The sequence below is a fragment of the Psammomys obesus genome, unplaced genomic scaffold (assembly GCF_907164565.1).
Source record: "Psammomys obesus unplaced genomic scaffold, mPsaObe1.curated_primary_1811, whole genome shotgun sequence".
NCBI lineage: Eukaryota > Metazoa > Chordata > Mammalia > Rodentia > Muridae > Psammomys > Psammomys obesus.
In genome coordinates this window covers 13844218-13860425 of record NW_026596069.1, presented here as the reverse complement: position 1 = coordinate 13860425, position 16208 = coordinate 13844218, and the positions used below count along the sequence as shown (strand labels likewise).

The following is a 16208-nucleotide window of genomic DNA, read 5'->3' as shown; positions in this document are numbered from 1 at the left end:
AATTCTGTGCTGAAGCCATCAGGTCCTGGGCTCTTTTTGGTTGGGAGACTTTTGATGACTGCTTCTATTTCTTTGGGGGATATAGGACTATTTAATCCATTTACCTGGTCCTGATTCAGCTTTGGTAAGTCAAATCTATCAAGAACATTGTCCATTTTGTTTAGATTTTCAAATTTAGTGGCATATAGACTTTTGTAGTAAGTCCTAATGATTGTTTGGATTTCCTCAGTGTCTGTAGTTATGTACCCCTTTTCATTTCTGATTTTGTTGATTTGGGTGGTGTCTCTCTGCCTTTTAGTTAGCTTGGCTAAGGGTCTGTCAATCTTGTTGATTTTCTCAAAGAACCAGCTCTTGGTTTCATTGATTCTTTGAATTGTTTTATTTGTTTCTAATTGATTGATTTCATCCCTGAGTTTGATTATTTCCAGCCGTCTACTCCTTCTTGGTGTGTCTGCTTCTTCTTTTTCTAGGTTTTTTAAGTGAGCCATTAAGTTGCTTGAATGCGCTATCTCGAATTTCTTCTTGAAGGCACTTAGTGCTATGAACTTTCCTCTTAGCACTGCTTTCATTGTGTCCCACAAGTTTGGGTATGTTGTGTCTTCATTTTCATTGAGTTCTAGGAAGATTTTAATTTCTTTCTTTATTTCTTCCCTGACCCAGCTATCTTTTAGTAGCAAGTTGTTCAGTTTCCATGTGTGTGTAGGCTTTTTGCTATTTCTGTTGTTGTTGTTGAGGTCCAGCTTTATTCCATGGTGATCAGACAGGATACAAGGGATTATTTCAATCTTCTTATATCTGTTGAGGCTTGCTTTGTGACCAACTATGTGGTCTATTTTGGAGAAGGTTCTATGAGGTGCTAAGAAGGTAAATTCTTTTGTGTTTGTGTGTAAAGTTCTGTAAATGTCTGTGAGGTCCATTTGATTCATGACCTCTGTTAGAGATATTGTTTCTTTGTTTAATTTCTGTTTAGTTGACCTGTCCTTTGTTGAGAGTGGGTTGTTGAAGTCTCCCACTATTAGTGTGTGGGGATCTATGTGTGGTTTAAGTTTTATCAATGTTTCTTTCACAAATGTGGGTGCCCTTGTATTTGGGGCATAGATATTCAGGATTGTGATGTCTTCTTGGTGGAATTTTCCCTTGATGAGTATGAAGTGTCCTTCCCCATCTCTTTTGATTAATTTTGGTTGAAAATCTATTTTATCAGATATTAGAATGGCTACTCCTGCTTGCTTCTTGGATCCATTTGCTTGGAAAGCCGTCTTCCATCCCTTTACCCTCAGGTAATGTCTATCTTTGTGACTTAGGTGTGTTTCTTGTATACAACAGATTGCTGGATTTTGTTTACGCATCCATTCTGTTAGTCTGTGTCTTTTTATTGGAGAATTAAGTCCGTTAATATTGAGAGAGATTAATGACCAGTGGCTGTTAGATCCTTTGAATTTGATGTTGGCTGTGGTCATATGGTTGTGTGCTTGGTTGCTTTTTGTTTTACTGTAATGGGGTTATTTATTTCCTGTGTTTTCTTGAATGTAGCTAGTTTTCTTGGGTTGTATTTTCCCTTCTAGTGTCTTCTGTAATGCTGGATTTGTTTGTAGGTATTGTTGAAATTTGTTTTTGTCATTGAATATCTTGTTTTCTCCGTCTATGAGGACTGAGATATTTGCTGGGTATAGTAGCCTGGGCTGACATCTGTGTTCTCTTAGAATCTGCATGATATCTGTCCAGTCCCTTCTGGCTTTCATAGTCTCTGTTGAAAAGTCAGGTGTGATTCTAATGGGTTTGCCATTATATGTTACTTGGCCTTTTTCTCTTGCAGCTTTTAGTATTTTTTTCTTTGTTCTGTATACTTACTGTTTTGATTATTATGTGACAAGAGGATTTTCTTTTCTGGTCTAATTTATTGTGTGTTCTATAGGTCTCTTGTATTCTTATTGGCCTCTCCTTTAAGTTGGGGAAATTTTCTTCAGTGATTTTGTTGAAAATATTTTCTGGGCCTTGGAAGAGGGAATCTTCTTTTTCCTCTATTCCTATTATTCTTAGGTTTTGTCTTTTCATGTTGTCTTGAATTTCTTGGACGGTCTGTGTCAGGAATTTTTTAGATTTAACATTTTCTTTGACAGATACATCTATTTCTTCCATTGTATCTTCCACACCTGAGATTCTTTCTTCCATTTCTTGTAGCCTATTGGTTATGCTAACCTCTGTAGTTCCTGCTTTCTTCCCTAAGTTCTTTCTCTCCACAATTTCTTCCATTTGTGTTTTTTTTTTTTAATTTTTCCAATTCTATCGTCAGGTCTTGAGCTATTTTGTTGGTTTCCTTCACCTGTCTGACTGTATTATCATGTTTTTCCGTCAATTCCTTCAGCTGTTTGTTTGAACAATCCACTGATTCTTTTTTTTTCATTCAGTGATTTAAGCATTTCCTCTCTAAAGGCCACAAACTGTTTGGCTGCAGCTTCCTCTATTTCTTTTCATATTTTATTTATTTCCTCTGTTATCTTTTTTGTGAGCATTGATGTTAGGTCATCTCCTTGAATTTCAAATATGCTGGGGTGTCTAGAGGTATTTGCCCCTGGGTAACTGGGTTCTGGAGATGCCATATTGCTCTGGCTTTTGTTGGTTGAACTTTTATGCTGTCCTCTACCCATTGGGCTATCTTAGTTGTTTGAAGTTAGTTTCTGGTTGTTCCTGGACTCTTCTAGTGGAGAGAATTCCTTTGGCAGGAAGATGGTTTTTCCTGAAGGAGGCCTTCTCAGCTTTTTGGGTATAGTCACTGGATGGCTGGTGTTTTTCAGGAGTTGCTACAGCTCACCTCAGGCATAGAGACCTGGGTGGTAACTGTAGTCCTGATTAGTCAAGAGGGCTCTCCTCTCACCGAGAGAAGTCCTGGAGACAGCTGCTCTCCTTCTGGGTTTCTTGCTGTAAATTTAGTGATCAGCTGCTATAACCTGTGTGTCCCGTGGTTTGGTCGGTTTTGTTAGGGATAACTGGTTGCCCCTTGGAGCAATATCTGGGGGTTGATCTCAGGGTTCCCGGTCTTTTGTAGGTCTGAGGTTGGGGCTCTGTGCCCCAGAACCCAAGAGGTAATCTGTGGCGGGTGAGTACTGCTCTCCTGGTAACAGCAGGCTATCTGGGGCACAGCAGTTCCCTGGCTTGGGTCAGTCTGTGGGACCTTTTCCGGGGATATACTGGGTTGCCTAAGTCTGTCCCCTTTGCTTCGTTCCTTGTTCCTTGTGAGGGTTTCTCCAGACAGTGACTCTAAGACTCTGGTGTCTTGGGGCACACAGTTCTGTCTGTAAGGAGTAGTTGGTACAAAGCAGGCCTCTGGGCTGGCGAAGCATGCGCCCGCCTGCTAGTCTGTGGGAGCTGGGTTCCTAATAACTCTGTGCTCCCTGCTTGGGCCCGGATCTGTGATGGCTGGGCGTACTTGCCTGTTTGCGATCTGCCGTCTGCTAGACTTTCCCCAGGCAAAGCCTAGGTGACCCCAGCAGCACGGTTTCTTCCTTCCCTGTGGGGCCCTCTCCGGACAGGACAGGGATTCTCAGTCTCTGTTGCACTGGAGTGTGCAGCTCATCTGTACAGGTGAGCTGGGCGCGCAGCTCTCCGCGCAGCGGGAGCTCAGTTGTGATGGTGGCGGGTACCCGCGGTCCATGAGACCTTCCAGGGAAAGACTGGGTGACCCGTGATCAGACTCGCAACTTTGCTTCCCCGTGGGGTTTTCTTGTGACTGGGACTCCCCATCTCAGGCACCCTTGTGCCCACCGATCAGCCTGGGAAAGTGATAGGGACGCGCAGGCTTGCGGCTCCAGCCCAGAGACCCAAAGTGTGTTACCTGGGATCTCTTCCGGGTTCTGGCTGGGCAGCCAAGAGTGGACCCGACCCATTCCCACGCCGTGGGAGCCTCCCCTCACCTGGGAAACATGATGGATCACTGTAGTTTTAGGGCCCAGAGTTCAGTCTCCCGGTTGCTGCATGGAGAATGCTGCCCTGCTTCTCAGACACAGTGCTCTCCTGGCTCCGCCATCTTGGCCCCCCAGAATGATCTTTTCTAGATCCCACCATTTGCTGCAAATTTCATCATTTCCTTGTTTTTAATTGCTGAATAGTGTTCCATTGTGCAAATGTACCACAATTTTTGTATCCATTCCTCTGTTGAGGGGCATCTGGGTTGTTTCCAGGTTCTGGCTACTATGAATAAAGCTGCTATGAATGTGGTTGAGGAAATGTCCTTTTTGTGTACTTGAGATCTTTTGGATATATGCCTAGGAGTGTAATAGCTGGATCTAGAGATAGCACTATTCCTAATTGTCTAAGAAAGCTCCAGATTGCTTTCCAAAGTGGTTGTAAAGTTTACATTTCCACCAGCAATGGAGGATGGTTCCCCTTTCCACATGCTCTCCAGCATGCATTATCACTTGAGTTTTTTGTTTATTTGTTTGTTTGTTTTTTAATATTAGTCGTTCTGATGGGTGTAAGGTGAAATCTCAGGGTTGTTTAGATTTGCATTTCCCTGATGACTAAGGACATTGAGCATTTCTGTGTTTCTCTGCCATTCTATATTCCTCTGCAGAGAATTCTCTGTTTAGCTCTGTACCCCATTTTTAATTGGATTCCTTCATTTGTTGCTTTTTAAGTTCTTGAGTTCTTTATATATTCTGGATATTAACCCTCTGTCAGATATAGGGTTGGTGAAGATCCTTTCCTAGTCTGTAGGCTGTTCTTTTGTTCTGTTGACACTGTCCTTTGCTTAGGTTTCTTTGTTTTTAATTGCTGAATAGTATTCCATTGTGTAAATGCACCACAACTTCTGTATCCATTCTTCAGTTGAGGAACATCTAGGTTGTTTCCAGATTCTGGCTATTATCAATAAAGCTGCTATGAACATACTTGAACAAATGTCCTTGTTGTACTTTTTTGAGTATCTTTTGGATATATACCTAGGAGTGTTATAGCTGGATCTTGAGGTAGCTGTATTTCTAATTTTCTGAGAAAGCACTAGATTGATTTCCAAAGTGGTTGTACAAGGTTGCACTCTCACCAGCAATGGAGGAGGCTTCTCCTTTCTCTCCAACCTATCCAGAATGTGTCAGACCTTTAGTTTTTGGTATTAGTCATTCTGATTGGTATCAGGTAGAATCTGTGTTGTTTTGGTTTACATTTCTCTGAAGACTAAGAACATTGAGCATCTCTTTAAGTGTTTCTCTGCCATTCATTATTCCTCTGGTGAGAATTCTCTGTTTAGCTCTGTACCCCATTTTTTAGTTGGTTTACTTGGTTTGTTGTGTGTTTAACTTCTTGAATTTTTTATATATTCTGGATGTTAGCTCTCTTTCAGATGGAGGGTTGGTGAGGATCTTTACCTATTCTTTAGGCTGTCATTTTGTTCCGTTGAGAATGTCCTTTGGTTTACAGAAGATTTTTAGTTTTATGTGGTCCCATTTATTGATTGTCAATCTTAGAACCTGTGCTGTTGGAGTTCTGTTCAGGAAGTTGTCTCAGAATTATAGATGTGTGTTACTGATCATTCAATACATAAAGTCACTGGTTGTGGTAATAATATATGATGGAGGGTAAAGGTCTAGGTAAGCATACTGGAGCAGTTTGATTCTGTTGAAATAGCAATACCTAAGACAGTGACTAAGAAACAACTTTAAAATTACATCAGAAAAAAAATGTAAAAAAAAAACACATAAAATACATAAATAGCAATAAAATATGGCAGCTATAGTTATAGAATTATATTTCTGAGATTTTTTTATTTGTCTTTTAAATAATATATAAAAGCAATTCTAAGTCAAAGAGTATACTGAATTTTATCTTTGTAGTCATTATTTTTCATTATTTCTTCATATGGCTTTCAGTTAAACAATCTGCCTTTTGTTTTGTTTTGTTTTGTTTTGTTTTGTTTTTGTTTCAGCCCAAAAGAAATCTCCTTAAATATTTCTTAGGTAACAGGTCTATTAATAATACACACATTTCAGTATAATTTATTTGGGAATGTCTAAATTTATTCTTATTAAAAGATACTTTTAAAAGACTGAAGAAATTTTGGATGACATAGACTTGCTTAGGATTTCTTTTGAAGTCTTCAGGCTTCCAAAGATTTAGGTGACAAGTAGATGGAACATCTGATTGGGGATTTCTTATACTTGGCCAATCCATTTTTCCTTAAATAATGATCTCTTTTTCCCAGGCTTTAAATAATTTGACTAATTTGCCTGTTGGTGTTAATCTCTTTGATTTGATTGTACTTGAATTTCTCTGAGTGTAATAAATGTAGGTATACATTTTAACATATTTAGAAGTTTTTCAGAAAAAAATTTCCAAAAAAAGATTCTTTTTTCTGTGTGATTCTCTGCCCTCCCAGTCATATGTATAACACTTGCATGGACTTATAGTAAGCTTGGACTTTTGATTTTCTTCATCCTTATGTTCACTGCTCAGACTCCGCTGACCTATCTAGTTTTCTGATTCTTGCCTCTATTCAAATCTTCCCTAGACAACTACAGTGAAGATTATAATTTCAGCTATTTTACATCTTAGCACTCAAATCTCTTTCTAGTTAGTATTTCATAATTTCTTTTTACCAATTTAGCTCTATATTGGTTGAGTCATTACCTTCATGAATAAGCTTAACTTATTATACCTTCCCGTTGTCTCATTGAAGATATTTAAAACAAACTGATACTAAATATTTTTGTTTAATAGTTGAGTACAAATTCTGGGATTTCTCTTGGACAGTTTGTGTTCATTGTTTATTTTATTTTATTTTTTATGAAGAGGGAAAGTATTTTCTTTTTCCTTTTAAAACACCATAATTTTCATAGATGTGAACATTTTAAATATTTTAATGTAAAATAGATATCAAGCTACCCAGAAGTGGATTTGCTCTTGGCTGTTGCTAATTTATCTAAATGTTTTGTGAAGTATCAGGTGCACCTTTGAAATCTACTTCTCTGGTTCACTACAGTTTCATGTCAGATACCTGAAATATCTAGAACCAAACAAAAAGAAAGGAAAGAAAAGAACAGAAGAGGAAAGGAGCAGAGAGAAAAGAGGGAAGAGATGAGATGAGAAGACAAGACAATAGAAGAGAAAACAAGAGAAGAGAGCTGCCCAACTCAGCAAAATTGGTCTGTTTTGTGGCGCTCTGTCCTGTTTATCCAGGCTACTTACACCCGTGGAGTACAGAGAATTTAACCAGAAAAGAGAGATATGGTCAGATATTCTGAGCTTATTCCTAACCTTCATATCTGCTTATTTCTGGAATCCCTAACTTTAAAGGTTTTTGTAAACCTCATTCTGAATATCACATGCATTTTCCCAACCCTTTTCTTCCCAGGCATTTTGATCTATTTGTGGCTTGCTCCAGTTATTATCTGCCGCCTCAGGCAACTGTGGTGAGTATAGCATACACTGCCTGGAGGCTCCTTAAGCTCTGTGATAGGAATTAGTCAGGCAGGTCAAGGCCCTCAAGTGGAAAGTTTTGGAAATAAAAGCTCATTTCTTCTGTCACTAGAAATTCACCACACAAGTATGGAACACTCTCGTGGCTGCCATTGATACAGGGAACAGAAAGCAGGCAATGTCAACTGCCTTGATGTTCTAGCTCAGCCGGCTGCTTTATTAATGGTTTTCTCCTTGCTTGGCAGCAACTTTTTGCTAGATTCTAGGACATCTAACAATGTTCATCTTTCTTTTAGGTTTTTAATAATTTTTATTGTTTTTTAAAATTTTTATTAATTACACTTTATTCACTTTGTATCCCCCATAAACCCCTCTCTACAATGTTCATTCTTATGTGAATAATCTATTCCATCCACCCATCCTTCTCTCCCCTACAACTCCTTCAGTGTTTTAATAACATGTAAAATACTACTTTCAGTTTTCCACCTATTCTGATATAAAATTGGCAAACTGCATATTACCAAAAATTCAACATTTTAGAGAAAAATAAAGGAATCATTACAGTTTCTTACCATTCTTCAAAAGAAGTTTCAAACTGTCAAAACAGAAGAGTTCAATACAAATAAAACTTTAAACATCTCAAAAACAATTGGTAGATTTCACTTAAAATTCACTTAAATTTAAACTCACTGATAAAATTCAGTTCTTCTCTTCATTTAATTGGTAGTAGTATACTTTCTCTTGTTTCATGAAATTTGTGCAATAGGTATATATATTTCTCAAGACCACTTTTCATTATTACAAGATTTGTCCACATTTTAAAATCTATGCATTTCTAAATGTTAACCATTCTTATGCTTCTTATCCCCAAAAGACGTGCTACACAGAGATGCAGAGAATCATTGATACCAAAGCATGCTAAGTGCAAAACCTATGGATCACCTTCAGAGTGCAGAAACATAGGTAACTGAGGGGTGGTAAAGAATTGATGGGATAGTAACTTTTAGAATGAGAAGAAAAAAGAATAAATGTATAAGCATAGGATTATAATGTTCCTTACAAGGAGATTGATGGGGGCTGTGAGACACAGCTTTAATCCCAGCACTATGAGGAGGTAGAAACAGGCAGGTTTCTGTGACTTCAAGGACAGCCTTGTATAGGTTATGTGTTCTAGGGCAGTGAAGAGTACATAATGAAACTCTGTTTCAAAATAAAAACAAAACAAAACAAAAAAATCTATATTTCAGACGTGGACAGTAGTGACTTAAGAAAATAAGGGCAATTTGAAGATCGTATGGTGAGAAGACATAAGTGGCAGAAAGGATCCTTGCAGAGGAGATGAGGGAGCTCATCAGGGATGTGGGCAGAGCTGGAAGAGAAGCTTCTCTAGGTGATAAGAGCTGGTACTTGTGATATTCAACGATGTGTTTGGGTGGGATAACAACAGTTTGAGGCATTTTGTTACATCTTTCACTGTCATGAAATTAATGGGTGGTGAAGAGGAAGACATGAGATTTTGAGCAGAGAGGAAGACTGTAGTTACGAGCATAGATTATTATAGGAAGTTCTGATTGACAGAATAATTTCAGAGTACCCTTAAAGACACTATCCAGGTTGACTTTGGTCATTATAAATAAATTATTATAAAGTGGATTTTTCCAGAATGCTCTCTTGTGGTATTCATCATTCCAGGTGTAGGGGTGGAACCAGGAATAACCAGACAGATTTGCAGTTGACATTTTACCGTTTCAGAAGGATAGAAGAACAGACAAGTGCGTGGAAACATACAGAGCAGTTGGTCCATATTTTAGGAGATGGATTAAGGCAAATGCTGATAATAGAGAGGAAATAATAGCTATTTCATATTCTGAAGATCCATAGACTTTAGGTAAAATACAGTAACAGAATGAGAGAACTCTAAATTGCAAGGAGATAGTAGAGAATCAGCCAATAAGTGTGAAGCTTCAGAGTTAAAGAACATTGTGAATTATGTCCAATTTTCCAGTTAGAATTGGGAGCACTTTGACATCCACACTTTGTAACCGCTCCATTGGCAGATTGTCAGGGATTGATGTCAGTGAAAAGTATGGAGAGGGCGGGCTCGGCCACGAGGCACACCTGGCCTGCAGGTTGACTCTGGACTCACTGTGTGATCTTAAGGAACATAGGCTTCTGAGGTTATTTTTCTCATCTGTACTTGAGATTCTGCCTTGGAAGTTCAGATAAGTATTCATGAGATCACAGACAATGACTAATAAAAAGATATGGACAGTCTTATGCTGTTGTCAGTTTATTGACAAAAATGTTATTTTTGTCTTTGAACAGCATTATCTTAATATTTTAGGCATTTCATATATATTTTTATAATATGTTCTAAAATCATGGTAGCATCCTGATAATTTGTATGAAGCAGAGAGAAAAATTTACACTCAGTAGAGTTCACTCTAAATTAAGCAAGATGTAGCTTAGGCACCCAGGACATAATGTAGAAGGCAAAGATAATTATTTACTTGTATGGAAAGTTACCCGGGATTTCTTTTTTATCATTGATAATGGTTCCTACTCTGTGGAGAAATAAAATATATGGGAAACATAACTAAACATCCACTCTGAAGATATTTCTTTCCAAGGTCACCATGGCTTGAACTGAAAATATCCTTGAGAAGCTCAGTGCACTTGAATCTACAGCTGACGAGGTTGTTAGGAGATGAGAGCCCTTTGAAGAAAGTAGGCCCAGCCATGTTTCCTGCTGCGTCTCTGTTTCCTGTTCCGCCACGATGTGAAGAAGTAATCTGTGGCCCTAGCTGCACTCCCCTGATGCTGTGGTGCTCCCTGACAGATGCCTTGCCTACTGTGCTGCCACGAAGTACATCCCTCAAACGGTAAATCCTCCCGGGGGTACCTTTCGGTTAGTATTCTGTCACATGAAGACAACAAATAATTTTTCAGTTGAACAAGGTGCTGAATTATTTTAAATTATGTTTTACCATGTTTCACTTCACAGGAACATTCCACAGGAATTCTATGTGTCTAAGAGACGTAATACAGCAAAATAGGTGGTGTGCTTTACATTAGGATTTCGTAAACAGTGCCTATCATAATGGTTTATCAAGGCACCTACAGCTCTGTTTTTACCGTTCTAAATGATATGAATAATTAAGAAGTAGAGTGTATATGAAATGTGCAGCACACCCCATTAATAAATGCTATTCTGTTCTTTTTCTTTATGTACGATTCCACAGCCGGGGACCCACCTGCTATGTGATCTGCAGCTGTACTAAGGGTTTTTGATTTGGAGGTGTATAGGTGAAATAGGTACTGCCACAGAACAATATTGAATGTTATTATTCAATAATAATATACATCACTATTCACAGTAATAGCTCATGTGTGTGCACTGGGGTCCTTCCTATTCTGGAACTTGATCTCACACTCTGCCAAGTTTCCTCAAACCTACCTAAGGTCACACAACATGTCTCTTCAAAACCTGTGATTTTAATGCTTCTCAAAAGAAATGACTTTCTAGAGCAGAACATTCTCTAGGTCAGATCCAGGGGTGAATATAAAGGAACAAAAAGAGGACAGAGGTGTAGCAAGCTCCCACCCCATGCCCTAACCATGTGAGTTAGTTTTTAGAATCCTTTCTTAGTAACAGGTAGAAGTTTTTGATTTTTTTCATTAAGTCATTCCTAGATAAAAATGATTGCAAGTTGCAGAGAGCTCAATCTGAAATTCTTCTTAGGATAACAAAGGCAGAATTTGACAGGTTAACGTGACCAAGAAAGAATCATTATATCTTCATCAAAAAACTTAGTGTATTTATTAAGCAGTAAGAAAACTCATTTAAAGGTCATACTGACCTTTTAGACTACAAATTTATTTATAGTTTAATCAGTTCAGTGCCTCCCCACTCTAGGATATGAATTCTATTTAATTTTTAGTCATGTTGGCCGATGAAAATGACAGCTTAGCATGATTGTTTATGTTAAAGAACAAACAAACAGGGAAAAATCTGTTTAATGAGGTCATTGCACCCCCTGGAGTGAGACTCTCAAAAGAACATGTCTAGACTAGTAATTAATCATCTGAGCTAAAATTTCAAATTTTCTAGAAATTATCAAAATAATTTCCTATTCTCCTGAAATGAAACACCTCAATATTTGTAGAATTTATCTCCAAAAGTTAAATAAGTCACTTACCTGTTTCAAATGCTCCTGTATTTTGGATTCCACATCTTCAATGTGGGAAATTATTTTGGTGATGCATGGTGTAGGTATGTTAACCAAAGAACAGCTGTGCCGTCGACTCGGGTAGCTGAGGAAGATGATTCTGTTCACTTCTGATGGGTGGTAGTCCGTGGGAGAGGTCAGGGATAAGTACAGAACAGCACAGTGTAATGTTAAGGACATGCAGAAAGGTTTTGCCACATTTGTCTTAGTACTCTAAATATCTAACAGGTATGTCAAAAATACTATTAAAATCTCAAACTTTAATGTTCAAATAAGATAATTGCTTAGGCTATGTGGATAATAGAACAAACTGAAGTGAACTAGATAAGCCCCAACGAAATGGAGAGATGGCTCAGCAGAAGGATGACCATGGTTTAGAGTCCCTGAACTCATGTAAATGTTGGGTAAGTGTGACAGCTTCCTGGAAGCCCAAGACATGGAGGACAGAATTGGGGAAGATGCTGAACAAGCTCCTTAGCTAGACCACCTAGAATCTATAAGCTCAGTGTTTAGGGAGAGACCATGCCTCAAGGATCATGCGGAGAATGAGCGGAGAAGACACCTAGTTTCAACTGTGGCCCTCTACCATCAATCATACACATTTACATGCATATACACATGAGCATACATAACACATGCATACTAAAAAGAAGTTAAAACAGTCCATAGCTTTGTGAACTAAACACTGAAATAAGTAATTTAAAGTGACAGAAAATAACCAGTTTATTAATTCTTTTTTATTTTTCTTTTTTTTATTAATTACACTTTATTCACTTTGTGTCCCCCCCCATGGTCCCCTCCCTCATTCCCTCCCAATTTCACCCTCCCTCCCCCTCCTCCACACATGACCCTCCTCAAGTCCGCTGATAGGGGAGGTCTTCTTCTCCTTCCCTCTGATCCTAGTCTATCAGGTTTCATCAGGAGTGGCTGCATTGCCATCCTCTGTGGCCTGGTAAGGTTGCTCCCCCTCAGGGGGAGGTGATCAAAGAGCAGGCCAATCAGTTCATGTCAGAGACAGTCCCTGTTCCCATTACTATGGAACCCATTTGGACACTGAACTGCCATGGGCTAAGTCTGTGCAGGGGTTCTAGTTTATCTCCATCAATGGTCCTTGGTTGGGTTATCAGTCTCAGAAAAGACCCCTGTGCCCAGATTTTTTTGTTCTGTTGCTCTCCTTGTGGAGCTTCTGTCCTCTCCAGGTCTTATTTTTTTCCTACTTCTTTCATGAAATTCCCTTTACTCTGCCCGAAGGTTGGCCATAAGTCACAGCATCTGCTTTGATACCCTGCAAGGAAGAGCTTTTCAGAGGCCCTCTGTGGCAGGCTCCTGTACTTTTCCCTCTCTTCTCTTTCTGACCTCCATCCTCTTTGCCTTTCTGTATGGTGTTTGAGCATTTAGCCAGAGTCCTTCTTCTTCATTAGTTTCTTTAGGTGTACAGATTTTAGTAGATTTATCCTATATTATATGTCTAATAAAGAAAGAGAATTTCAGGCCAAACTCCCTTAGGAACATTGATGCAAAAATACTCAACAAAGTACTTGCAAACTGAATACAAGAACACATCAATGATATCCACTATGACCAAGAAGGCTTCATCCCAGGCATGCAGAGGTGGTTCAATATATGGAAATCCATCAATGTGATCCACCATATAAACAATCTGAATGAAAAAAAACCACATGATCATCTCCTTAGATGCTGAAAAAGCATTTGACAAAATCCAACACCCATTCATGTTTAAAGTATTGGAGAGATCAGGGATACAAGGCACATACCCAGACATAATAAAGGCAACATACAGCAGGCCTATAGCCAATATCAAACTCAATGGAGAGAAACTTAAATCAATATCACTGAAATCAGGAACAAGGCAAGGCTTTCCACTCTCTCTATATCTCTTCAACATAGTTCTTGAAGTCCTTGCTAGAGCAATAAGACAATTAAAGGAGATCGAGGGGATTCAGTTTGGAAAGGAAGAAGTCAAAGTCTCACTATTTGCAGATGATATGATAGTATACATGAGAAACCCCAAAAACTCTACCAAAGAACACTTACAGCTGATAAATACCTTTAACAAAATTAACTAAAAAAAAAAACACCAAAAAAAATCCCCCCAAAAAAACCCAAAAAACAATACTCCTCCTGTATACAAAAGACAAAAGGGCTGAGAAAGAAATTAGGGAAACAACACCCTTCATAAGAGCCACAAATGACATAAAGTACCTTGGTGTAACCCTAACCAAGCAAGTCAAAGACTTGTATGAAAAAAATTTCAAGTCTCTGAAGAAAGAATTAGAAGAAGATATCAGAAGATGGAAAGATCTCCCATGCTCATGGCTTGGCAGGATTAATATAGTAAAAATGGCCATCTTACCAAAAGCAATCTACAGATTCAATGCAATTCCCATCAAATTATTAATTCTTAAAACCAATTCCGAATCACTTTTAAAAATGAGAGCAATTACAAATGAAGCTGCTAGGAACATGGTTGAACAAATGTCCTACTTGTATCCTTGAGCATATTTTGGATATATGCCTAGGAGAGGTACAGCTGGATGTTAAGGAAACACTATTCCTAATTGTCTGACAAAGTGTCAGGTTGATTTCCAAAGTGGTTGTACAAGTTTGTATTCCCAACAGCAATGGAGGAGGGTTCTCCTTTCTCCACATCCTCTCCAGCATGTTTTGCCACTTGAGTTTTTATCTTAGCCATTCTGGTGGGTGTAAGGTGAAATCTCAGGGTCTTTTTTATTTGCATTTTCCTGATGACTAAAGACTTGAAGCATGTCTTTAACTGTTTCTCTGCAATTCATTATTCCTCTATTGAGAATTCTCTATTTGTTCAACCATGCTCATAGCAGCTTTATTCGTAATAGCCAGAATCTGAAAACAACCCAGATGTCCCTCAACTGAGGAATGGATACAGAAATTGTGGTATATTTACACAATGGAATACTACTCAGCTATTAAAAATGAGGAAATCGTGAAATTTTCAGGCAAATGTATAGAACTAGAAAAGATCATCTTGAATGATGTATCCCAGAAGCAGAAAGACATACATGGTATATATAGACTTATAAGCGGATATTAAGTATAATATATATATTAGATATATAATATAGGACAAACATACTAAAATTTACAGTCCAAAAGAAGCTAAGCAAGTAGGAGGACCCTGGGGGAGATACTCAATCCTAATTCAGAAAGGCAAACAGGATAGACATCAGAAGAGGGAGAAAACAAGGAACAGGACAGGAGCCTACCACAGAGGCCCTCTGAAAGGCTCTACCCAGTAGGGTAGATGCTGAGACTCATAGCCAAACTTTGGGCAGAGTGTAGGGAATCTTAGGAAAGAAGGGGGAGATAGAAAGACCTGAGGGGAGACAGGAGCTCCACAAGAAGAGCAAAAGAACAAAAAAAATCTGGGCCCAGGGGTATTTTCTGAGACTGATACTCCAACCAAGGACGCTGCATGGAGATAATCTAGAACCCCTGTACAGATGTAGCCCATGCCAGATCAGTGTCCAAGTGGGTTCCCCAGTAATGGGCACAGGGACTGTCTCTGACATGAACTCAGTGGCTGGCTCTTTGACATCCCCCCAAAGGGGGTAGCAGCTTTGCCAGGCCACAGAGGAAGATGATGCAGCCAGTCCTGATGAGACTTGATAGGCTAGGGTCAGGTCGAAGAGGAGGAGGACCTTCCTTATCTATTGACTGGAAAAGGGGCATGGGAGGAGAAGAGGGAGGGAAGGTAGGACTTGAAGAGGGTGAGGGAGGGGTTTAAAGCTGGGATATAATGTGAATAAATTGTAATAAATAATTTTTAAAAAATATGAGCCCTAATGTTTGGCTTCTTTAGGTCTGTAGATTTTAGTATGGCTATCTTATATTATACAGATATATTATCCACTTATAAGTAAGTGTATATTATGTGTATCTTTCTGCTTCTGGGATACCTCACTCAAGATGATCCTTTCTAGTTCCATCCATTTGCCTGCAAATTTCATGCTTTCCTTGTTTTTAATAGCTGAGTAATATTCCATTATGTAAACTTACAATAATCTCTATATCCATCCCCCAACTGAGGGACATCTAAATTGTTTCCAGATTCTGGCTGTTATAAAAAAAAGCTGCTCTGAACATAGTTGAGCAAATATCCTTATTGAATGGTGGGGCATCTTTTGGGTATATGCCCTGGAGCAGTATAGCTGGATCTTGAGGTAGTGTTATTCCCAATTTTGTGAGAAAGTACCAGATTGATTTCCAAAGTGGTTGTCCAAGTTTGCACTCCCACCACTAATGTCGATGCAGCCTTACCAGGCCACCGAATAAAAGGATCCAGGCAGTCCTGATGAGATTTGGTAAGCTATGGGCAGATGGCAGAGGAGGAGAACTTCCCTTTTCAGTGGACAAGAGGAAGGGGATGGGGAAGAGAGGGAGTGAGGGTGGGACTGGGAGGAGTTGAGGGAGGAGGCTTCAATCAGGATATATAATGAATAAATTGTAAAAAGAAATGAAATTAAAAAGTTACCCCTAAATACGTATTTAGTTGGCCCTTTCCAGAGATCACAC

At 38.9% G+C, this 16208-nt stretch overlaps 1 protein-coding gene across 1 annotated transcript in view; it reads right to left on the bottom strand.

Annotated features, from left to right (window-relative positions):
- Ccdc178 (coiled-coil domain containing 178) overlaps positions 1–11816 on the bottom strand; it is a 267043-nt gene extending 255227 nt beyond the window's left edge. The window contains exons 1-2 of the mRNA XM_055625711.1: positions 11607–11816; positions 7980–8002 (exon numbers count right to left, since the gene is read on the bottom strand). Of these exons, the coding sequence (XP_055481686.1) occupies positions 7980–8002; positions 11607–11816 (233 nt within the window). The remainder of the gene's footprint in view (positions 1–7979; positions 8003–11606) is intronic.
- Positions 11817–16208: the final 4392 nt, after the last annotated feature.